The sequence below is a fragment of the Microcaecilia unicolor genome, chromosome 10 (genome assembly GCF_901765095.1).
Source record: "Microcaecilia unicolor chromosome 10, aMicUni1.1, whole genome shotgun sequence".
Taxonomy (NCBI): Eukaryota; Metazoa; Chordata; class Amphibia; order Gymnophiona; family Siphonopidae; genus Microcaecilia; species Microcaecilia unicolor.
Genome location: NC_044040.1, coordinates 69406086 through 69432370, shown reverse-complemented (window position 1 = coordinate 69432370; position 26285 = coordinate 69406086). Strand labels below are relative to the sequence as shown.

Below are 26285 nucleotides of genomic sequence, written 5' to 3'. Positions count from 1 at the left end.
TTGGAATCTCCTGCTCTTAGTCCTTGCCTTCCCTGATGTGTCTTCCCCCTATTACTTTTATTATTGTATTTATTATTATAAACCACGCAGTAGCTAGTTTAAGTTTCAACAATTTTTATTGATGATATAACAGTCTGAACATTTCGCAATCTTAAACATGTAGATTATATATTCCAACTAGATACAAGTTAATGCTTTATCATCAATTATTTTGTATTATACCCTCCTCTCTCCCACTGGTCCTTGATTAATAAATATTCTTGCATGTTGAGGGCTGTGTCTGGAATTGTTTAATCAGCAAAGTCCACATTTTCAGTCCATGCTTGTAAATCCTCGCATTCAAGAGCTAGGAGATAGAGCCTGTTTTCTTATAGCTCTCCCCCTTTACTCCCCTCGGCAATGGATATTACTATTGTCCTTTACAATATCCGATCGTTGAATATATTTTCCCCAATTCACAGCCCAACAACAGTTCCCATACACCAACCCGTAACATAGCTTAGTAAACGAATTCTGTACCATTAACAGTTGGAATCATCCTCGTAAATAAGCATCTAAAAGGGCTAATACTAATCAAACCCCTTCCCATCCCCCCACCCCCCCCCCCCCCCACCTATCCACGATACTGACCCATTATCCAATTATCCTCTCATACCCTTCTACCCGAGAACCATCCAATTTTTTATAGTTGGGAGTCTCAAATTCTTCTAATTGGAGCCAGCTATTGAAGGAGAACTAGTCAAAGCAGTGAGTTTGTTAAGAACATAGCTTCTTGCTTTAGGAGATATCACCTGAAGGTATCTCCTCCAGGTCAGGTAAAAATTATTTTGGGTTTTAAAGTTAAGCAAGGAGTCCTGGAGTTCCATCAAAAGCAAAGCATGAAAACGATTTCGCCATTGCCAATAAGAGGGACCGTGATCTAAGATCCAGTTCACTAAGATACATTTCATACCCACCAAGAAAGCCTTATGGACGAGTGCACTCTGGTGATTCGTGTTTCCCTCAATCGGGGGAAGACAACCCAGCAAAATACATTGAGGTAACATTCGGACCCGATGTCCCCCGATACTACCCATAAACCTAGTTATCCTGACCCAAAACGCTCTAATAGCCCCGCACTTCCAAAAGGCGTGGAAAAAGTCATTTTGGGACCCTCCACATCGCCTGCAAGCTGCCGACTCTAAATATCCCATGTGATATAGTCTAGATTGGGAGGTGTAAGCACGGTAAGTAACTCTGATCTGACATTCCCGCAGCTCTACACTTCGTGTCCATTTCAAAACTCCCCTCAACCCCTTCAGTAGGTCCCGAGACGAAATTGGTGCTTGTATATCTCCCGCCCACCTGGTTGCCAACAAGCCCAGGTCTCTTTGCGGTCTGGTCATAATCAGTCTCTTATATAACATGGAGATGGAAACAGGATCTCCCGACGGCATCTCTAACAGGGCATCCAATTTGGTGGTCAACTCAACACCCAATGCCCTGCGCGTAAGAGAAGTCACATAGTGTCGTATCTGTTCATATGCGAAACGGTTACCCCAGTCTAATGAATTTAACCCAAGGTCTTCCATGGACTTCATCTCGCCATTTGGTCCCAACACATGGTGCAGGAACAGTATCCCCCCCTCACCCCAGGACCTCACCACTTGGTTATCCATGCCCGGACGAAATGCCTCATTGCCCTGCAGGGGGAGCAAGCTACTACATCTGCAGTCGAAAGACCAGATCTTCGCCAAATCTTTCCATACTCTTCTTAAGGGCTCTATCAAGACACTAGACCGTATGTATGTGGGCAGATCTTTCCGCAGTGCCTGCAGTACATAAAAAATATGTAGGGGACCACACAGCTCCACTTCCATAGCCAGGGGAGTGAAACTCTCCGTCTGCTGATACCAGTCCCCCAAGTGACGCAAGAGACAAGCCATATTATAAAGTTTAATATCTGGGACTCCAAATCCTCCCTCCCCGCTTTTCCCTTTGAGAAATTCAAACTTGACCTGAGGCCTTTTCCTAGCCCAAAAGAATCTGGAAAGCATATTTTGAAGTGCTCTTAAGTCCCGTTGTTTGAGGTAAAGTGGGATCGTCTGCATGCAATAAAGCCACTTGGGAAACAACACCATATTAAACAGAGCAATCCGCCCCATCAACGACAACGGCAATCCATCCCATCTCTCCAATATTTCCCTGGTACTCTTCAGCAGCTGCGATATATTATATTCGCCTAGTTGTCTAGGATCCTTAGTAAGTAATATTCCCAAATATTTAAACGCCTCAGCCTGCCTCCTAAAGGGGCAATGTAAGCTCTCCCATTGGTGATCCCTCATAAATAGAGACATTACCTCTGTTTTATCTAGATTAAGACTAAACCCAGAAAAATCTCTGAACTCGGCAAATATTTCCATGAGAGCTGGCAAGGACACCTGTGGATTTTCGATTATCACCAATAGGTCATCCGCAAACGCAGAAATCTTAAAGGATTCCTCCCCTATCTGTACCCCCTTCACCTCCTCCATTCCTTTAATATCCCTAATCAGGGGGTCTATCACCATTACAAAAAGGAGGGGTGAAAGAGGACAGCCCTGTCTAGTTCCCCGAGATATTTCAAATGGTTCTGACATCTGGTCATTAACTAGAACTTCAGCAGTATTATCTTGGTATAGGGCTTTTATTGCTGCATGGAAAAATCCCATCACCCCATAGGCCCTCAATATAGCGAACATAAAATCCCAGTTGACATGGTCAAAAGCCTTTTCGGCGTCAAAACTTATTATTAAAGCTGGGGTTGAGTATCGGTGCAATGTCTCCAAAGCCCCCAAGATTTTTCTCATATTTCGTATCACTGTTCTCCCCCGCACAAAACCCACTTGTGATTCCTCTACTATGCTTGGGAGAATTCTTCCTAATCTGTTTGCCAAGATCTTGGCAAACAGTTTGGTCTCAAACGGCAGAAGGGAAATAGGTCTGTACGAACCAGCTTGTAGAGGATCTTTACCTGCTTTTAACAGCACCACGATTTGTGCCTTTCGCAAGGACTCGGGCAGAATTCCTGTCTGTACGTATCGGTTAAACACTTCCGTTAGGCAAGGCACAACCTCTTGGCTGAGAAGTTTGTAAAATTCAGCCGTAAGTCCGTCCCCTCCCGGTGATTTATGCAATGGGCTGTTTCGTATACCCCAGCTTACCTCCTCTTCCGAAATGTCTGCATTAAGACTTTCTTGCTGCTGGTCAGTAATCTGGGGCAACTGTTGACCCTCTATATACCCTTCCGCCTGCAAACCCTGTTCCTCGGGGACTGAGTACAGTTGTTCATAAAATTGTTTAAAGACTTCATTCACCTCTGCAGAAGTGTGATGGAGCCCTCCCTCTGTATCTTTTATTTGAGATATAAATCGCGAGCCCCCTATTTGTTTCACTAAACGGCCCAACATTTTCCCCTGCTTATTGGCATATTTATATAACTGGAAGCGATAGAATTGATTTGATTTTTGTGCCTTGGCATGTATTAATTGGTTCAGGGAAGCCCGAGCCTCCAACAGTTGTGTCTTGTGTAAGCTGGAAGGCATGGCCCCAAACCTCTGTCTAGCATATCTTACTGTTTTCTCCATACGGAGGATCTCTGCGTCCCTAGACCTTCTCTTATGTACATGATATGATATAATGGAGCCTCTCAGTACCGCCTTGGCTGCTTCCCAAAACAGCACCGGGTCGCTCAGATATGTGTCCTCATTAAATTCAGTATATTCCTTCCATTGGGCCTGTATGTAGGGCAAAAATTGTCTATCATAGTAAAGTTCCCTGGGGAAGCGCCATCCAGGTCTCCGACTCCCCCCTCCCCCAAGGGACAGGAGCACCCACACCATGGCATGATCTGACACCTGGGTCGCTCCTATCTCCGCCTGAAGCAATGAGCTAACTTCACTAGCTGATATCAGAATATAATCAATACGCGATAGTGTACCATGCGCCCTAGAAAGGTGAGTGTAATCCCTCTCCCCCGGGTGGAACAAACGCCACGTGTCCACCAAATCCATTGAAGAACACAGCCTCGGGATCCCCCTTGAAAGGTCTATAGGTCCCACCCTCGAGGTACCTGTGCTATCAATCAGAGGATCAACAACTGAGTTGAAGTCACCACACATAATAATGGGCATGTGATCAAAAGAGTGCACCCGCCTCATCAACTCTCGGTAAAATCGCTTGTCATATTGATTCGGTGCATATACATTTACCAAAAGTACATTCCGATTGTGCACCCGTACTTCTGCCATAACAAATCTACCCTTAGGGTCCACAACCACCTTTTTCTTTACTAATGTAAGCCCTTTACGGAACAAAATAATCACCCCCGCTTTCCTGTTTGGGGAGGGGCTGTCCACATAATCTCCCACCCACCACCTACATAGTTTTTTGTGTTCCTTGGCAGTTAGATGCGTTTCCTGCAGCATGGCTATATGGACCCGTTTCCTATTTAAGGTCTGTAATATCTTACTGCGTTTTACCGGAGATGTCACTCCCCCAACATTCCAAGAAACCACTTTAACCATGGTCATTGAGCATTACTCCAATTAGGCTGATACCACTTATATCAAGGGAAAGGTGACCCAGCCTCCACCTCTCCCTTCTTTCCTCCTCCTCTTCCCGTGTTCTCCCATTCCTACTTCTGAGTTCTAGGTCTAAAGCACTTTGGTATATCATCCCCCCTCCCCCCACCCTCGCCCACCCTCTCTTTCCCTTCCCCTCCAATCCCCTTCTTCTCCAAAGCTCTTTCTCTACCCTCCCTCCCCCCCTCCCAACTCCCTCCCCCATCCCTGAGTTCACCTTTGAACTCGTCACGTAAAGGTGCTTGATCCCCTTTGCATGATCCTTTAACCCCTTTCCGGGGATCCCCTATCAAGATCTAAACCAAGGCCTTCCAGGAGACCTTCCACATCCATGTGTCTACCTTCTATATTAATACAATGTAGAAACAACATACTGTATAAACCCATTAAAGAGAAGGAAAGAGAAAAAGAAAAACATTTTCATTTTCATACAGTTAACAGTTTTACCCCCAAACTCCAACAAGGGTAGCCAGTTCTCTTGCATGTCTGCCTCAGGCATGTACATACAAATGTACGTCAAACCTCAGTAATTTATGTTCTGTCCTTTCAGTCTCCGTCAGTCTGTTGTCACCGGTGTTAGGTTTCGAATAAAATCCTTAGCTGTTGGTACATCCACAAAATACTTCTCGGTACCTCCATGCTGCACCCTCAGTTTCGCCGGGTAAATTAGAGCAAATCTAATCTTTTTTCCATGAAGTGCCGCACAAACCGGCGCGAATTCTTTCCTTGCCGCTGCCACTCTCGCCGAGTAATCTTGGAAGCACAGGACACGTTGACCATCATGCTTAAGTTCCGCTCCTGTACGCAGGGCCTGTAAAATAGCTTGTTTATGCCCATAATTAAGAAGCTTCATAATCACCGCCCTTGGTCGGTTCTGGCCTTGATTTTTCGGTCCCAATCGGTGTGCGCGTTCAATTCGCATAGGTCCTGACTGATTATTCATTTTCAACACCGTTGGGATCCAGGACTCAAGGAAGCTGCCCAGCTCCGATTCTTTAATCTGTTCTGATAGCCCAATCAATCGCAAATTGTTGCGTCTAGATCTGTTCTCCAAGTCGTCAATTTTATTTTCCAGGTCTGTTATTTTTTTTGTAAGGCTTCAGTAGGTTGTGCGGTGTTCACCATGCGGTCTTCGATATCGCTGACCCTTTGTTGAACATGATCTAAGTCCAGGTGAAATCCATCTAGGCGTTCATGAGCCGAGTCTGCTCTGTCAAAGATCGCCTGTAGTTTTTTATCCAATGCCGCCTCCACAGCCGCCGTTACTTCTGCTGTAATTTCGGCAGTCCACACTGAGCAGACGCTCGTGTTCGGCGACTGCGGAGCGGGCGCCATCTTGGGCTCCGCTACTTTGTTTTTGTCCTTTTTTTGGAGTTTCGCCGCCATCTCCCAGTTGCGATTCGTTTCCACTCGACAACTCTTTTCGCTCCAACCAGCACTTCAATCCAGGTACTCCCTAAGAGTTTAGGATCCCGGGGAGGTCAGATAATTGACAAAGTTAAGGGGAAAACGCAGGAGCTCCGCTCAGACGCGACTTCCCTCCTGCATAGCACCACGTGACCCACGCAGTAGCTAGTTTAAATAACAAAAATAACCTTGGGTTTCATAAACAAGAATTATGGTGGGAGTCTAACAAATAAGAACATAAGACTAGCCATACTGGGTCAGACCAATGGTACATCTAGCCCAGTATCCTGTTTCCAACAGTGGCCAAGCTGGGTCACAAGTACCAGGCAGAAACCCAAATCATGGCATCACTCCATGCTACCAATCCCAGGGCAAGTTTTTGTTCTCAGAGCTGTGGAGATATTCAGGGCTCTATGTACTAAAGTGTGAAGAGACTTTGCAAAAGTGCACTTCGTGTTAGTAAACCTTCACAAAAGCACACCTCACATGGAAGTTTATGTATATTTTGTATTAATGAGCTGATATGATGCAAAATTATACGAAGCAGCTTATTAATGCCCCAAAACCCCCGGATTCTGTATCGCGCGCCTAGAGATCCACTCCAAAATCGGCACAGATTCTATAACAATGCACGTAACTTAACAAGCTAATGAGCACTAACAGCAAATAACAAGCACTAATTGGCACTGATTAAAATTTAGGCGCACGAGTCGCTAAGCGTATTCTGTAATGATGTGCGCTGAAGTTCTAATGTGTGCAAGCTAAAAGAGGCATGTTATGGGCAGGGAAATGGGCATGTCGTGGACGTTTTCTGAAATTTACGCATTATAGAATATGGTCCAGTGCGCCTAAACCTACGTGTAGGGATTTACGCCAAGTTTTCGTTGGTGTAAATGAATGCACATAGATTTAGGTACTGAAATATGAGCTAAGCATATTCTATAATCAGCACCTAAATCTAGGGACCGATCATAGAATATGTTTAGTCGTGCCGATTTTTTAGAAACCATATATAGAATCTCCCCCAAAGTGTGGAAAAAAAGCATATGATAAAGGCTTTCCAGGCTCATTTTGGTAACTTGGAGGGGCATAATCGAATGGGGACGACCATCTCTAAGGGCATCCATCTCTAAGGACGTGCTGGCAATGGGGCGGGGAAACCCGTATTATCAAAACAAGATGGACATCCATCTTTCGTCTCGATAATATGGTCGGGGATGCCCAAATCTCAACATTTAGGTCGACCTAAGAGATGGTCGTCCTTAGAGATGTTCATCCCCGGTTTTCAGCGATAATGGATACCGAGGACGCCTATCTCAGAAATGACCAAATCCAAGCCATTTGGTCGTGGGAGGAGCCAGCATTCGTAGTGCACTGGTCCTCTCACATGCCAGGACACCAACCAGGCACCCTAGGGGGCACTGCAGTGGACTTCACAAATTGCTCCCAGGTGCATAGCTCCCTTATCTTGGGTGCTGAGCCCCCCCAAACCGCCCCTAAAACCCACTCCCCACAACTGTACACCACTACCATAGGGATGAAGTGGGGGGCACCTATATGTGGGTACAGTGGGTTTCAGGTGGGTTTTGGAGGGCTCACATTTACCACCACAAGTGTGACAGGTTGGGGGGGGGGGGTGAGCCTGGGTCCGCCTGCCTGAAGTGCACTGCACCCACTAAAAACTGGGGTGGGAGGGGATTGGTGACCACTGGGGGAGTAAGGGGAGGTCATCCCCAATTCCCTCAGGTTGTCTTCTAGTCAGTTCAGGCACCTTTTCGAGGCTTGGTTGTGAAAAAAAAGGGACCAAGTCAACCACATGCTCATGAGGGACACCCTTATTTTTTCCATTATCGGCCGAGGACGCCCATCTCTTAACCACGCCCCCGTCCCACCTTCAGTACGCTGCCAACATGCCCCCATGAACTTTGGTCGTCCCCATAACGGAAAGCAGTTGAGGACGCAAAAAATCGTCTTTCGATTATACCGAATTGGGCGACCTCGGGAGATTTGTGTTGGAAGATGAGCGTCCTTCCCTTACAAAATAAGCTAGATAGTCTATTTGGGTATTGCCCACTACACTTTGAAAAGGTTGTGGACATTGCAAAATGCCAGTATCTGGCTGTTAGGGGGGGATTGGGCTGAGAGATCATGTAATACCTTTATTCATATGATACCTTTGGCTCCTTATAGAGTTTACGCTTTTGTATAAAACTTTATTATTGACACCTCCCCATAGCGTTCTATGGGGAGGCGTCTGCTTACATGGTTTCTTTAATTCAGCCATATCATCATTGGCAAACGTTATGTTCAGCCAATTTGGCTTTGCTGGATCTTCCTAGTACACAATAAGCACCCCTCTCTGTTACACAGTGCAGTGCTTATTTTTGGCATGCTCCTTACTTATGGAACCAATTGCCTGTTTCTTTAAGGATGGAGACCTCTTTGAGTCAATTCAAATTTTTTTTATTCAAGCTTTTGGTTCTGGGGGCTGACCTGGAAGATGACCTGATTTGTTTGTTTGCTAGAAAAAGATTTGTGCTGAGGATGTATATTCTGTGGAAATGGTGTGAGAGATCTTTTCTATTTTGATTGGCATTTTTTTTTCGATATTTTATATTGTAAACCACTCTGGTCTATTTGAAGAGTGGTATATCAAGTGATGTAAACTATTAAAAGTGCTGGGGAAGTTTGCTGTCCATCTGCATATCATTCCTAGCATTCTTTGGGAAGACTCCTAGGTCTACCCTGAACCATTTCTGCTACCCCCACTCCATCAAGCTACTTGAAAGTATGTACCATAAATCCAAATAAATATTGTATTATTTCTAAAGACTTATATTTTCCCTCCTTCTTCTATTTCCTATTGCTCCACTATATTTTCTTTTCCTGATGCTAACTTTCCCCAAACTTATGCTCTATCTTAAATCACTATATACCTTAAGATTACACTGCCCATTCTTTAAGTCACCTCACCAGCTATTTTGTTGTCTACCCTCGCCTCAGCTCTTGAGTTGTAAAAGGCCATGAGGCTTACAGAAGATGGCAGAGTTTGGCTTCCCACTGCCATCTGACCCTTCCATTTTGGGCAGCTGGCATGGGGAAACCAGATATACAGAGAATAGCCTGTGATACTGTAGCTATTCTGTCTTTAATGTAGCAATGATAATGTTTTTACATTCTGCAAATTAATCTTTCAGTATGTCAGGAATCAAAGGTCAAAGTAAACCTGGTGTTATAACCAGCAAGTAACTTCCATTATATATTAATACTGGTTCATACACAGACCTCCTAAGTATCTGATTAAGTCTCAGTTCTACTGGGAGCCACATAAACCTGTGAACGGAAAAGATCTGCAAATTATTCAAAAAATTATAATATTGTAAAATGTAATGAGAAGTTTAACAGATTTCTAGTTTCCCCACTGGCTAGCGGAAGCTCTGTATTAGTGAAACGATTATTTATCAGAACTAGAAGGAAGTCATTGGAAATAATGAGAGAACTAATGAAACTACTTCAGGTCCATCTCATATGTGCAAGTGCAAGCAAAAACAAAAGACAACAGAACAAACCCCATTGGGACTACACTCGACAGTGGGCACCAGCAGGAGCATAGTTGTAAGGAACAGAAAAGCCAAAAAGAATCATATATTTTCAATAGCTGATGTCAATTCCAGATTAATAGCTGGGATTCCATACAATGAGCTGTGCCTATTAAAAATCTAATACAAATGTGAGAATGAATACACTAAAACATAAAATATATTTAATATAAAGTTCACCCTGGGGATGAGCTGGATATATGATGCTGACATTTAAAATCAAATAGGAGTCTCGCTGTAAATGCATGCTGATCAAACAGTAATGTGTATTCAGTAACAGGGGGAAATTGTATAACAGGGCACCTCCAGTTAGGTGCTTTGATGCCGCAGGCTGAGCCCCAATTCTAAAACAGCATCTGTGCTCCAAGATGTTGTTATATAATACTAGCGTAGGTTGGCATTGGTGTGTCTAACATTAGCCACAATTTTTTACGCCAAGTCACTGACAGGTGTAAACGGGCGTGCCTAAGTGGTCTAAGTGACCCTTCCATTTTGGGCAGCTGGCATGGGGAAACCAGATATACAGAGAATAGCCTGTGATACTGTAGCTATGCTGTCTTTAATGTAGCAATGATAATGTTTTTACATTCTGCAAATTAATCTTTCAGTATGTCAGGAATCAAAGGAAATGATAATAAGTTACACATCAGTTGATAGCAGGAAAACAGGAGTGGCAAACAGATGCAGGCAATACAAACACAGACCAAGGTAACGCAAATCTTTGAGACTATTATTTTCTTAACAAATGGTCCTTTTCAAGACCTCCTATAGCATTTCAGTCCTTGAAGACAGACTCATTTGTGACTGTTATTTTTAGTACAATACGTTTAAGAGACTCCTGAGGCAGGCATGTTGGTGCTGAAAAATGGTGCCTTGTCGAATCATCATTAAGAGTCAGCAATAAAAGTTTTAATCTCATATGGGAGTGGAGGAGTGGCCTAGTGGTTAGAGCACTGGTCTTGCAATCCAGAGGTGGCCGGTTCAAATCCCACTGCTGCTCTTGGGCAAGTCACTTAACCCTCCATTGCCTCAGGTACAAACTTAGATTGTGAGCCCTCCTGGGACAGAGAAATATCCAGTATACCTGAATGTAACTCACATTGAACTACTACTGAAAAAGGTGTGAGCAAAAATCTAAATAAATATTGGGTGTTCCTTGGTCTCTGTTTGAAGTGCCTGGATATGTTTCCCACTCCTGTTTTCCAGCTGCGTGCTTCCCCGTGGGATTCTGATGTTCTTTCCACATCTGTGGTTTGTCTGCACACATCAGTTGGTGACATACCCATGCCCTTCCCACACGTATGCCCCCTTCCACTTACACCCCAAATTTTGTCCCCTTTTTTTAAGTCAGATAATTTTGGCCAAATGATGATATTTACATCCATAAGGATCCGTTTAAGTGGCCAGATTCTTGTACAAAAGAATTTATGTGGTCAGTCTCGCCACCAACCATATAAAGGGGTCTTTTACTAAAATGGGTTAGGCTTTTTGCACTTAATGAACCCCAACACCAAAATTAGCACTTGTTTGGTGCAACAGCTAAGTGCTAATTGTTGGGAGGGGGTGTCCAGCATATCTTCTGTAATTAATGTATGCACATTGCATTAGAGTGTGCAGAGACTGGTCGCAAGTATTACGCTGTACTCCTATTGAGGAGGCACTATGTGAAGCCACACTAACTGCACAAATCGAAGTTAGTATGTGTTAATTACCATGCGTTCACCGCATTACACACTCCACATGCATTCTTCGTCCCATGCCTGCCTAGATCCTGTCCCCCAACATAATATGCTATTAATGTCCAAATTAGCGAGCGCAAATCAGGGGCATAGCCAGACTTCAGTGGGAGGGGGGGGGGGGTCCAGAGCCTGAGGTGAGGGGGCACATTTTAGCCCCCCCCCCCAGCGCCACCACCCCCCACCCCCCGCCATTGCTGACACCCCCCGCCGCCGCCACCACCACCAACTTTGACCCCCCCCCCTGCTGACGACCCTTTCGACCCCCCTCCCACCGCCATCCCTCCCCCGCTGTCGCCTACCTTTGCTGGCGACGCTTCATTCTGTTTCTGTGAGTCTGACGTCCTGCACGTTGTATGTGCAGGACGTCAGACTCAGAAACAGAACGAAGGAAGAAGAGGACCTCGGCTGGTGGGGTTGGGGTCCCCCTCCAGCAAAGGTAGAAGACGGCGACCGAGAGGGTCGTCGGCAGGGGGTCCAGGGCCAAATCTACAGGGGCCCAGGCCCCGTGGCCCCACATAGCTATGCCCCTGGTGCAAACGATCATGCCACTGTGGCAGCTGTTAGAACGCTTCTGTGTTAGCAGTGAATGCAACCTAATTTGCCCACTAACAGCTTCACACACTTTATTAAGAGAATCCCTAAATGTTTTGAAGTTTTGACCCTCAAGGTGCTTAGCTGGGCAACCAGTAACTCGTCCCTGTAAAGTGGTTTAAAAGACAGACATGCAAAACTCAGTACTGAAAATTAAAACTGATAGCTTTTAGGGGTCCTTTTACTAAGGTGCGCTGAAAAATGGCCTGCGGTAGTGTAGGCGTAGGTTTTGGGCACGCGCAGATCCATTTTTCAGCGTGCCTGCAAAAAAATGCCTTTTATAAATTTTTGCTGAAAATGGACATGCGGCAAAATAAAAATTACCGCGCGTCCATTTGGGGTCTGAGACCTTACTGCCAGCCATTGACTTAGCAATAAGGTCTCTCATGTTAACCATGTGGTAATCGTCTATGTGCGTATAGTTACCGCCCGATTCTCGCCGCGCCCCAGAAAATAGAAATTATTTTCCAGCGCATGTAAAAAATGAAATTACCGCACGGGCCACGCGGTAGCCGGACAGTAACTACGAACTGGCACGCATAGGCACATATGCTGCTTAATAAAAGGGCCCCTTAATGAACAAAATTTAATTTTATTCACAAATTAAAATGTCTGTTCTTGAAAATCCTAACCTACTAGAGTGTTGCACTACCTGTTATATGAATACGATATTCCTCCTTGAAGATTCGTTGTAAATAAGGTAATCTTAACTGCAGATGTGCGGTGGGCAAGCCAGGAAGATTGACGTCCACATCGCCCATAAAGTGTGGAAACTCCCAGTCCTGATAGAAACAAACGAAAAGAACAAAGCCATATAATTACAAAAAAATGTTTTTCCTTTATCAATAGGGGCAAGAATTGTAAATGTTGTGCTTGTGAATGATTACAGACCTCCTTTAATACAAATCAGTCATCTGTATTTGTCGGTGGCCTTGATAAAGTTACATGAACAAGAATATTGCTTTACAGTAGAGAATTAGATTTTGAAACTAAATGAAACCTTCAGATTATATACATGGAAATTCACTTCAAGATAAAGGAATGAAGCTAGAAAGGGCAAATATAATTTCAAAGTACACAAACTCGTATCTGGCATTTTCAGTGACTTACCAGCAGATACAACTGCAACATGCAAAAAACAATAAAGGTTTGACTAAAGACAAAGAAAAGATCACTAACCAGAGAATTAATCAAAACCCACATGCTAACTCCTATTTTATTTTCACATAGGAAACAAAGACGAAAAATTAAGGAAAACAGGATGTCATATTTGAGACATAGACAGAATGCCAAAGTTTGTTTTCTCTGTGGCATTAATCCTGGCGACTGTTCCTGAGGAAGAAGTACAAAAACTGAGTTCTCTGTTGAATGGTTTCCATCATTTGCTTCAGATAAGTTCCATGTATCTTGTCATTTGATCATTTCAATAAGCTTCTTATTTGAATGACAGTATAAGTGAAAAATTTCACAGTGGACTTTAGATGTAAGATCAATGACACATAGGGTAAAGAGATACTTTATTTATCATTTGATTACTTCACAGGGATTGCGGTGATAATTGGTCCATTAACTGGTTAAGGAGACCTTTTACCAAACCGTGCTAAAAAGTGTCCAGATCGTGGATTTCAGCATGCTGACATGGCAGCCATTTTACCACCGTTATAAAGTGGATTTCAGCATGCTGCAGCCACTTTTATAACGGTGGTAAAATGGCTGCCATGTCAAATTTTTTTTTGTAATGGCCATGCACTAATTTCCCCATTAGTGCATGGCCATTACCACGGGAGCCCTTACCACTATCTATTTAAGAGGTGGTAAGGGCTCCTGTGCTACTCTCACAATAATCGGCTAGCGCGCAGTAATGTGCCCATGATACCCAATTAGCGCAGGCATGCTTACTCTCTGCCTATGGGCACACCTCCCATGCTGAAAAATAAAAATATTTTCCAGTGCGGAATTAATGCATGCTGAGTGGAAAACTACCTCGGGACGCCTCAGCGTGTCCTGCTTTAGTGCCCTTTTAGCACATGGTTGGCCCATGCTAGGCCTACTGTGCCTGCTTGGCAGACAAACTTAGGATAGTTGAAAGGCTGTCTTATCTGCCATGCTAACTGCATACAGGTCTGAATATCAGCCCATACACGGCCAGCTTCTGGGTTGCCGCACTAACCCGGATATTCAATGCCGGAGGCTAAAAATGCCACTTACCGCTGCAGGCTGAATATCGATCCCATTGTTACTAATATGTGCTATTGTGGGATAATGTGTACACAAACCATCAGGCTACTCTTCGGAGCGAAGTAGCCTAATGGTCAGTGCAGTGGCCTGAGAACCTAGGGAACTGGATTCAATTTCCCCTGCAGCCTCTTGTGACTTTGAACAAGTCACTTAATCCTCCATTGGCCCAGGTGCAAAATAAGTATCTATATATTATATGTAAACTGCTTTGTTTGTATCCACTGATAGGCGGTATATCAAGTCCCATCCCCTTAATGCCATTAACATGCATTCTTAGAAACTATGCCAATGGGACTTATGGTAAAATTATGGGTGTTAATGTAGTAAAATGTTAGTAACTATTTCTAATGATGTGTTGTATGGCCTTTTGCAGTCTTTTCCAGGTATATGTACAGAAAAGTCAGGAAACAAAATACTGTGTTCCCAGAAAACCTGGAAATCCAAGAAAGCAGCTTGCCTCTGGGGAAAATGATACTCCCCCATTTTCTAGAGGGGAAGGGGTAACAAGGGGCTGTCAGTTTCCTACACATAGTGGAAGCCCAGAAGCAGGCAGGTAATATACTCTGGAATGTAGTTGGAGGGTAAGACACCAATGAGAAAGAGGTAGGGGAAGGAGCTCAGGACTCACGCGGGCTGGGTGTGGGCTTGAAAACATTCCTGGGACAAGCATAGAGGAAGAGAAAGCGGGAGGAATAAAATAAAAGGAAATCCCTCAGAGCTGGCCAGCTGGAAAAAATGGGCTACCCAACCCCAGGGCTATGAGGACCCCAAAGTACATGCTGGGCCAGGAATAAGGTATGGGGCTGTCCATTCCTGGAGCAAGGAGGTCCCTGAAAACAGAGTATAGTGACATCAGGAATAAGGTACAAAGTTTGAAGCCAGAAGCATTAGGAAGTTGTTTAGAAGTTAGGGGGAGGATGATGCCTGGCACATGCTCTTAAGAGTTGTGCGTTAAGCACAGCTCTTCAGCGCATGCCCAGAAGGCCAGAGGGAAGGAGGAGGAAGAGGTGCCAGCTGCCAGTTAGTGAAATACTTTTATCACTGGTGCATGTTCTGAAGCATACACTGGTGTCTGTTTTCTGCGCCTTTAAATATAAGCTTTTCAATTTTTTAAAAAGTTTTTGAATGCTTATTTTAAATACAGGAAAAAGGCACCAAAGTGTGCTTTCACTCACGCACATTCATTTCTTCATTTCTCACAACCAGCACTTAGGTGCTTACACGGGCTTCCTTCTACTTCCAAAACCAAATTAAAAACCGGTAGATTTTAAATCCTCTCTTCAAACACTCTTAACACCTGCTCCGAGTTGGTGTTATTTTTTGCAGCAGTAAGGCGGATTTATTTTGTGCGCTGTTCTCTGAGCATTGGGAGGGAATATGAAATGACCTAATTTACATCCATTTGACTACATTAGCGTGCATCTTGGCGCACTCGTTTTCTGAGCTACAGCCTTCTGAGCATTCTGTGCTAGTTAATGCAAGTGCTAGTCTGGTGCAGTGGACCCTAAGAATGGTGTGTGTGTGTGTGGGGAGGGGGGGGGGTAGTTCAGGAATTTGCAGGAACTCGATCTCTAATTAACCTCTCCTGAACAGAGGGCTGAGGATAGGAAAAGAATTGGGGTAAGGTGATCAGGCAGAGGAGAGAGGGGTCTGCCCTAGATCCACTGGGGGCTTCTCATCGCTAGGGGGGATTCAAGTGGGTGGAGTGTATGCTTTGTTGAGAGATTAGATGCCTTGTTAGGCAGTTAGGTGCACTGGGGGCACCTCACCTTGCCCTTTATACCTGTCCCACCCAAACCACTCCTTTTTTGTCCTCCTGGCAAACTAAACATAGGGAGCAATTCAATAAAGGAGACTAGAAATTAAGCACCCAAACTCTGTGCACTAAGATAGTATTCTATAACGGTATCTAGGTGTCCAGTTGCCATTATAGAATAGTGCCTACATTGGCATTTGGGCACCAACATTTATAACATGTAAAATGCAGATGTAAATGTTGGCACCTAGGCGCACAACACACAGTATTCTATACATTTGGCACCTAAGTGTGTGGTCCACCCTTGCCCTGCCCACATGCACGCCCCCTTTGTAGTTAACTGCTACAGCACTTAGGTGCCAACTTATAGAACAGCACCTAAGTGTAGACAAAGACCTCTAGTGATCCTACTAATTGAGCTGAGATCAAGAGGGCCAGGGTTCAACAGAAATGAACGCCTGCAGCTACATCTGAGTCCAGGATCCAGATATATAAGGAGTCTAGTTGGAGTTGGGTCCAAGAGGGCCCAGGGTTCAAAGAGCACTGCCTCCAATCTGTGCCTGGTCAGCTTCCGAGGAGAAGAGGTAATGAGGAAGCAGGTGGAGAAACTGGAAGCCTCAGCATTGGGGGAGAATACCTTTGCAAGGATAAGAAGATTGTTCCCTTCCCCCTGGGTTACAGAGGAAGAGCACTGTATAGTCTCATTGACACTCTGCATAACTGTTGACCTGTATTTATTTTTGACCAACTAAAGACTTTCAATCAACTTATTTCATTCAGAACAAGCCCTGGACTGGACTTTGAACTTTTGAGGTGTGGAATTAAGTAGTGGGAGAAGTAATGCCAAGGGCCAAGGGCCTCACAGCCCTTGCTGGTCCTGGCCTAGAACCTGTAAACCTAAGGGTGGTATAGTGCTACTTATTGCTGACATATGTGCTCATGGTCTCCCACAGAATGAAGAGCACCTTGTGAGGGACACCAGACCAGGGGATTACACACTGATTATTTTGTCTAAACTTTATTGATATTTATTGTTCTTTTGCTTTCCTTCTATTCCTTGTACTGGATTTTCACAGAAAGGATGGTGAACACCTGGAATGCCCTCCTGATGGAGGCTGTGGAGACAAAAACAGTGATGAAATTCAAAAATGCATGGGATAAACACAGAGAATCCCTCTATAGAAAGGGGATAGCTTGAAAACAAAACTTAAATGATCCAATGGCAGTTGATGTGTTATGATGGGCAGGAGTAGGGAAGTAAGAACATTGGTATGTGTCTCAAAAATGGCAAAGATAGATCAGGGTGGGCTAGAGTGGTCTTCAAGGGTAACTCCAGTGGTTGGGAAGTAAGGTCACTGAAGGGCAGACTTACACAGTCTGTGTCCCCAAAACAGCAAAGACAGATCAGAATCAAGTATGCATACTTTATTCCACCTTGTTGGGTAGACTGGATGGACAATGTAGGTCTTTATCTGCTGTCATCTACTATGTTACTATAAATATATGATGTAAACCACTTGGAATGTAACCACAGAAAGACAGTATATCAAATCCAGTCCCTTTCCCTTTTGCACCTCTGCAGATTACTTATCTCTTTTTTGTTAACTGGTTCATATATCCCCTATCACAGGGGTGGGCAACCTATGGCCCATGGCCCAAATGCAGCTCACAACTGAATTTATGCAGCCCATGACACCATGGGAAGTATACACAGAAAACGTCAGTAACCAGAGTTTTGGTGATTTAAAATATTGTATTTTGCAAATATAGCCACTCTAGCAGTTTGTTTCCATTGTTTTTAGTCACATTTTCACAGAAGGTCAATGGAGTTCTGTGCATTTCCAGTTCAGACAGTACGTAATGTTGTGGCCTGCCAAGGCTAGTACGGACATTCATATAGTCCTCAGTGTATAAAGGTTGCCCATCCCTGCCCTATCACATAAGTCCATGTGAGCCTTAGCATTACAGAAAATGGAGGACTAATATATAGATGCATGCTATTGTGCTTGTATGGATGAATTAATTTATAAATAAAAGTGTCCTGAATTTGCAGTCTGCTGTGAAGGAAAATAAAACAAAGTCACCCTGCAAGTCTATTTTGTTTGTTTGCAAACATCCTGAAAAGAGCTCTATGCAGCAGTAAAATGACATGAAATCAATAAATCTTGCTATAACACAGTAGAGAGGCACTGCAGGGATCAACCGGACTTTTGCAAAACTGTCAAAATATATTTAACTTTTCGCTACTGGCATCAATACTACTATAGAGCTTTAGCTAAAGAAAAAAGGTGGGTCAATTTTCAGAAGCACTTAGACAGACAGCAGCACCTGCAATCCATTACTGATTATCCTGGCACCAGACAGGGCTAGGGTGTGGTGTGGGCAGAGAATAGGAAGGGCTGGCACTTATCCGGTTAGTGGCGATATTCAGACTGCTAACCAAATAACTATCTGGATAAAGTTAGGCTAGAAAAATTGGGGTGCGGAAGTAAGGGGTAGAGGAAGTGATCCTGTGTCCAATGGCCTCACAGCCCTTGCTGGTTTTATCTGCTTAGCTATTTGGATACCAGGTTGAATATTCCCACTGTCTGCATAGCATGGCCACTCAGCTCTCTATATGGTCATTCAGTGTGGCATGCAATCTGGATATAGACACTGAATATCCAAATTACTTTGACTGCTGTAGCTAGAATAAAAAAAAAAAAAGAAAGCACCAACATCAGCAGCTGAATATCAGCCTGAGGGTCTTCATACAACACACATTTAGGAACTTATCTAAAGTAGAGTTCCAGTTAACTGACCTTCAGTTATCTGACACTCTGAATTAACCGATGGTCAGTTCCCTGATCTACACTTACTTTCTCCCCTCCAAAGTACCATTCACCCACCCCAGAACTGCAGCAGCCTCCCTCTGCCTTCCTATTCTTGAGCCTTCCTCCGCACCCCTGCTCTCAGACCTCCCTCCAATTGTCTCCCTACTCTCGGCCCCTCCTCCCTGCCACCCAGCAAAGGTAGGCCTTCCTGCAGTTTACTTTTAGAAGCTCTGGTGGTCCAGTGGTGAGTTTGAGACATGAGAAATCCCCACTCGCTCATGCTTATGTGGTTTCCATTTTCAAAATGGCTGCTGTGAACTCTGCTGCCACCATAGTTCACAGTAGCCATTTTGAAGACAGAGATCACTCATGGCCTGAACTCACCACTGAATCACCAGGGCTTCTAAAGGTAGACCCCGAGGAGGTCTACCTTTGTTGGGTGACTAGGGGAAGGCAATTTGGGGGGGGGGGGAGATCCGAGAGCAGGGATGCAGAGGGAGGCCTGAGAGAAGGGAGGTGGAAAGAGGCAGATGCAGTTTGAGGATGGCTGTTAGGGAGAGGCAGTGGGTTCTGGATTATCCAACCTTTCAGTTATCTGACAACCTGTCGGTCCTGATTAAGTTGGATAATTGAGACTCTACTGCATTTACTTATTACCTTCCTTTTTGAAGGAGTATCACCCAAGATAATGTACAGTGTATTAAAAAAGCAACATGGACAAAGAAATATACAGGCCTTACAAGTCAAACCCAGGCCATTTTGGGGCCTCATCTATCATCAAAGGAAAGCAGAATGCTATGGAGTGAGGCTGCACAAAGGGGCATGCACTAAGTACCACGCCATGCCCCTTGGTAGTCCCTTTTGGAGTGAACAGTTACTCTATTATTCTCGGTCTCTGACTACACAATTTGTTGTTATTTTTACTGATGTTTGCTATAGTCAAATAGCAAATGAAGTCACATGGGTCTGCTGTGACTTCTACTGCCAGTAAAGGTCCAACTTGTTCTTCCTATTTCTGTTCCTGTATCTGTCACCTCCTCTTTCCCTGATGGAGTCTCTCTGAGCTCAGTGGAACAAATTCTTCCACCCCTGCCAGCTCTATCTCTCTCTCTCTCTTATCTTTGATTTAACTATGATGGATGCTTCTCCTCAGACTTTGGTATTCTTCTCTACTTCTTCAGTAGTTGCTTTGAATAATCTGAGAACAAGTCTGTGACTTTGGACACTGGTGAAGAAAAGCAAGTCTATTTGACATTTTACATGCCATTAAAAGTTTAGAGTCTTCTTTTCACGGTCCAGTGGTTCAACTCTGTACTTTTTCACAAGACACAGCAAGTAAATTTAATAATGTTGACTCTAATTTATCTATTGTGGATAAAAAGTTGAATGATTTAGATTCACGCCTCATGTCTGTTAAGGTTGTTTCCATTTCTTCCATCTCATTATCATTACATTACAAAGTGGAAATTTTTGAAAATAAATTTAGGGCTAAGAATTTGCATATTTTGAACTTTTCAATTACTAGACTTGTATAGCCTGAATTTCTTTTTAGGAGACATTTGAAGGAGATTTTGCCTTATTGAACTGTTACTATGTACCATTTAAGAGTCGGGTGTCTAAGGAAGTTGTCAAGGGAACAGAAGTGAATATTTTAATACCTCACAACAGGGGTGGACTGACAGTGATCTGTGCCGTTGGCAATAAGGGCCATGGGCCTCTAACCACCTGTCAAAAGTAATTAAATTTGATGACAGCTAGGGGAGATTGGACCCCCTACTGCTGTGGGCCCTTGGGCACTGTGCTATTACCCCAATGGTCAGTCCATCACTGCCTCAGGATAGTGTGAACCTCAAAGAATGTCTGGAAGATTCACAGGATTACATTTCTTTCTTTCTTGTATTAAAGAATGAGAATTAGTTTAACAAACAAATAACTAAGCCTTAAAAGCTTGTACAAAAAATGGAATGAGTTAGAAGAATACAAATAAGAAATAAAGAAACATGGGTTTAACGTCACTCATTAAACTCCTATAAATTGGGGACATTAATATGCAATGTACAAAGGATATTTTATATTCTGACATTTGATTCTATGGGCCCTGTTTACTAAGCTGCGCTAGAGGCGCGCTAGCGTTTTTAGTGTGTGCTGTGTAGATGCCAATAATGGGCGTCTACATGACTAGCATGCGCTAATTTTTGGAATGCGCTAAAAACGCTAGCGCACCTGAGTAAACAGGGCCCTATGTTTCGTTTTGTAAGCCTGTTACTGGTAAGGTGATATAGAAATGTGATGGAAATATTTCTAGTGGGAGGATATCCATATAACTTTATATAGACATGATATCTATATAGACAGAAACAAAAAAAGGGAAAGATCTGCCACAGAAATAGAAAATCAAAAGAAAAAAGCAGATCAAAAAACTTCACAATGCTATGTTGACAGGCAGCATAATGCATTGTGAAGTTTGTTGAGTAAGCTTGGGAAGCACTTATGTAAGGTGGTTGTATGACTACTTTTAGGGGTTCACTTTGCTTTTTACCCCTATTAGATTTTTTACCCCTGACGCAGCCTGAGGGTGAAACGTGGCCACGTCGGGCAACTTGTAATAAACCACTTCTTCTGTTACCCTCCTGTTCTATTTTTTTGTCTTTTTTGATCTGCTTTTTTTCTTTTGATATGATATCTATATACACATTATTGGAGCAATATTTGAAATGAGTTAGTTAAGAGAAGCTCTTATCTGGTTAACTCACTGACTGGCCCCTGAAGGAACATTCCCAGATAGTGCTGTTTAACAACCCCTTAACTACTAAAGATGAAACCAGCTATTGTATGGGTGGTTCAGGGTGGAGTTGGGAGTGAAGTCGGCAGTTAACTAGATAAGTGTCGATACTCAGCCCTTAACAGGATAAGTAAACTGGGCAGACATGACCTTATAAATAGTCCCATCTTTGTCCGATTTAACTTATCCAGGTAAGAACTGAATATTGGCACTCATCAGGTTAAGTGCTGACTGTCCGCCTGCACATACCTAAATATTTCATGTTGGTACCTGGACATGGTATAATTTTGGAAGTGGCAGTCAGCCATTAAAAAAAAACACTGACTGCCACCAGCTGAATATTACCCTCTATCCCCCAGATTCTATTTAGCGTGACCAAAATTGCGTGCGCAAATGCGATCATATTCTGGATTTGCATGCTCAATTTAAATTCTTAACAAGCCAATCAGTGCCAATAATTGCCACTTAATAAGCAATTACTGATACTAATTGGCATTAATTATAAATTGCTAGGCGCATTCTGTAAAGTGGTGCATGTAAATTCGAATGCACACTGCCAAAAAGGGGATGTGGTCCTAGTCGTTGAATGGGCAGATCATGGGTGTTCTGAAAATCTACACGCACGGTTATAGAATACACCTGCTCCACGTTTAACTTAGGCGCCGCTATTTACACCCAGTTTTTCTGGTGTAAATGAATTCACCTAGAGTTGGGCACAGGCATGGCTGCTACCTGTATTCTATAAACCGGCTAGGAGTATTCTAAAAACTGTTTCTAAAACTAGGCGCGGTTACAGAATATACCTAGGTGGAAATAATTTTGGTGCTGATTTTTCTGGTGTCATATAACAGAATTTAGTCCTAAATGTATGTTTAGTGGTGACAAAAATATAAGTGCAACTGAATATACATGAATAACTTTACATGAATAACTTTATATGGGTATCATTCATATAAATGTACATTTGTTGTTTATACAGCAGCACTTATACACATAAAAGGCATTTCTATAACTGGGCACATGCAGTTACATGCCTTGCATGCACAACTGCTCAGAAAAGCAGCAAGCAGACATCTGTACGCTATTGTATAACATAGCGCCTAACTGTGAGGGGCGTACATGTGGACGGAGCATGTTATGTATACTGACTAGCGCTCTTAGGGGCCATTTTACTAAAGGTTGCCGCGTGGCAACCCAGAACTACCGCTGGCCCAACGTGGCCGTTGGTGGCAGTTCCAACTTAAGCGCACACCATTTCTGGTGCTACAGAAAATAATTCCGTAATTTCTAGCACGGTGCTGCCCCTTACCGCCACCTCAGTAGGTGGCGGTAACTGCTCCCGCCGAATGGCCACATGGTAAGAATAATCTTACCAAATGGCCATGTCTTTTTTAGGGGCTTTATACCCAGTATGGTAAAAAGTGCCCTGGCGAACAGCAAAAACTGCCCCTGCCGCAGGGCCCTTTTTACCACAACTTACTAAAAGGACCCCTTAGGTGCTCCCATTTATGCCAGCCTTAGATCTGGCATAAATGGTCATGCCTAAATTTAGGTGCGCCAATGTGAATTTATTCTAGTATTCTATAATTGGAGTCTCCAGATGCTGTTTATGGAATAGGTGCTCCTCACATTGCACTGAAGCACCTAAATGGAGATACCCTGTTATAGAATTGCCCCATTAACTTATATGGATAGGGGTTGAATATCCATGTAAAATTTTGTTTCTTCCCCTACCCACTCCAAATACTACCCACTTCCCTTGGGCAAAGGCCTCCAAATAGTTTAGCACATAAATCACAAAAAGCACAGCAAACAACATATATTTTTGTTTAAACAGTCTAGTCACAGTGTACCACTTGTACAAATTAAAATGGAGGAAAAAGCCTCAGATTTAAGTGGCTGTTCTAAAGCTGCCATATGTACAAATATGGGCAAAAAAACTCCATTACTGTAATTCAAAAGCAGGGCAAGCCAAGGAACACATATACCACACTTGATAATGCACTGAGAGAAAAATATACAGTCACTTATCTGCACTTGTCCTCAATATCTCCAGCAAGTTGCATATGAAAACTTCCCTGAGGTGGGCAGATACATTCCTTCTGAAACAAATATTCAACTCATTCCCGACAAAGATCTCTGCTTTGCCAGTATTCCTGACTGCTTCAGGAGATCAATGTTTCATTTCAGTGCACAGAAAAATAATGGCACTCGCTTAGAAAAATAATGGCACTCGCTTAAAAAGACGCTGCTCCATTAACATCTGGAAAACTGATGTCATACCTCAAGAAAACCGCAAACCATTCTATCTTCCCTTTTAACCCCTTCGGCCATAATGAATCCAAAGAATGAATTCATCTTTGCTCTTTCTGGTGGAGTTTCTTTCATACGTCTCCCCGATGCATCGAGACAGGTATGAAATCAAGGACAGCACACCTGAAATCCATACAAGAATGCTGACGCTCCACGTAAACCACTACCAGGGGTTCTTTTCCCCTTTGATATTCAAAATTATAATGATGTTCAAACAGCCTTGTTTTCAACTGATGCACAGTTTGCCCCACATAAATCAATTTGCATGAACAAATCATGATATAAATCGTCAGACGCAGCTCCATTCAATTAGGCTTTAAGCACATCACACTGTGACTAAACTGTTTAAGCAAAAACATCTGTTGTTTGCTGTACTTTTAGTTTAGTACATACTGTGACACTGATGGCTGCATAGAGAGTTATATGCCAAAAAGTTATTCATTGCCCAGGCCATGAAACTGAAAGCAAAGGAGTTATGTGGTCTACACATATTGCTGATCACATGGCTGCTTTTGAATATTGGTCCCGTGGAGTAAATAAATAACTATGGAGCTGTTTTACTAAGGTGTGTTAGGTGCTAATATATCTCTAACACAGCTTAAGATGGTGTAGTGCAGGACACGCTCATGCATCCTGTGGTAACTGCAGTTAGCGTGTACTAACTTTGCAAATAAAATATATTTTTAAATTTCTTTTGAGGGGGTTTGTTAATGGCAGAGATTGGGCATTCCTGCGCTAGTCAGGCTGCAGTAAAAATGGCCTTAGTTTGCGGGAAACACACATGTAAGGGCGTGCTAAAGCCACTTTTTGTCCCAGCTTAGTAAAAGGACACCTAAACGACCATTCCTATAGATGCCAACACATCAATATCATGTTAGTGATCCTATTATTTGTTGGTGTGCTATGTACTAAGTTTTCTAAGCAGGAGCTGTATTTATTTATTTATTTGCTGCATTTGTATCCCACATTTTCCCACCTATTTGCAGGCTCAATGTGGCTTACAATATAATACAACGACAATCACATTAATGGAATAAGAATTTTAGAATATAGATACAGATAAGGTGCATAGGAATATCATGGCAATCATAGTAACGGAATAAGAGTTACAGAATAGTTACAAATAAGATGCATAAGAATATCATATAGGATTGAAAATGTATAAATATATAAAACATAGCATAATGATATCAGGACACAATATAATGTTCAGTGATGGGGATGTAATAAAATAAACAAGTTAGAAGAGTTCCATAATAGTTGCATCTGGTGTAATTTAGGAGTCAGGTTGTTATAGGGGATCCTTTTTGTACGTCTTTTTGAACAAGTACAGTGGGGGAAATAAGTATTTGATCCCTTGCTGATTTTGTAAGTTTGCCCACTGACAAAGACATGAGCAGCCCATAATTGAAGGGTAGGTTATTGGTAACAGTGAGAGATAGCACATCACAAATTAAATCCGGAAAATCACATTGTGGAAAGTATATGAATTTATTTGCATTCTGCAGAGGGAAATAAGTATTTGATCCCCCACCAACCAGTAAGAGATCTGGCCCCTACAGACCAGGTAGATGCTCCAAATCAACTCGTTACCTGCATGACAGACAGCTGTCGGCAATGGTCACCTGTATGAAAGACACCTGTCCACAGACTCAGTGAATCAGTCAGACTCTAACCTCTACAAAATGGCCAAGAGCAAGGAGCTGTCTAAGGATGTCAGGGACAAGATCATACACCTGCACAAGGCTGGAATGGGCTACAAAACCATCAGTAAGACGCTGGGCGAGAAGGAGACAACTGTTGGTGCCATAGTAAGAAAATGGAAGAAGTACAAAATGACTGTCAATCGACAAAGATCTGGGGCTCCACGCAAAATCTCACCTCGTGGGGTATCCTTGATCATGAGGAAGGTTAGAAATCAGCCTACAACTACAAGGGGGGAACTTGTCAATGATCTCAAGGCAGCTGGGACCACTGTCACCACGAAAACCATTGGTAACACATTACGACATAACGGATTGCAATCCTGCAGTGCCCGCAAGGTCCCCCTGCTCCGGAAGGCACATGTGACGGCCCGTCTGAAGTTTGCCAGTGAACACCTGGATGATGCCGAGAGTGATTGGGAGAAGGTGCTGTGGTCAGATGAGACAAAAATTGAGCTCTTTGGCATGAACTCAACTCGCCGTGTTTGGAGGAAGAGAAATGCTGCCTATGACCCAAAGAACACCGTCCCCACTGTCAAGCATGGAGGTGGAAATGTTATGTTTTGGGGGTGTTTCTCTGCTAAGGGCACAGGACTACTTCACCACATCAATGGGAGAATGGATGGGGCCATGTACCGTACAATTCTGAGTGACAACCTCCTTCCCTCCGCCAGGGCCTTAAAAATGGGTCGTGGCTGGGTCTTCCAGCACGACAATGACCCAAAACATACAGCCAAGGCAAC

At 43.4% G+C, this 26285-nt stretch overlaps 1 protein-coding gene across 1 annotated transcript in view; it reads right to left on the bottom strand.

The window, feature by feature from the left end:
- TMEM117 (transmembrane protein 117) overlaps positions 1–26285 on the bottom strand; it is a 485233-nt gene that overhangs the window by 31025 nt on the left and 427923 nt on the right. The window contains exon 7 of the mRNA XM_030217133.1: positions 12590–12719. Within this exon, the coding sequence (XP_030072993.1) occupies positions 12590–12719 (130 nt within the window). The remainder of the gene's footprint in view (positions 1–12589; positions 12720–26285) is intronic.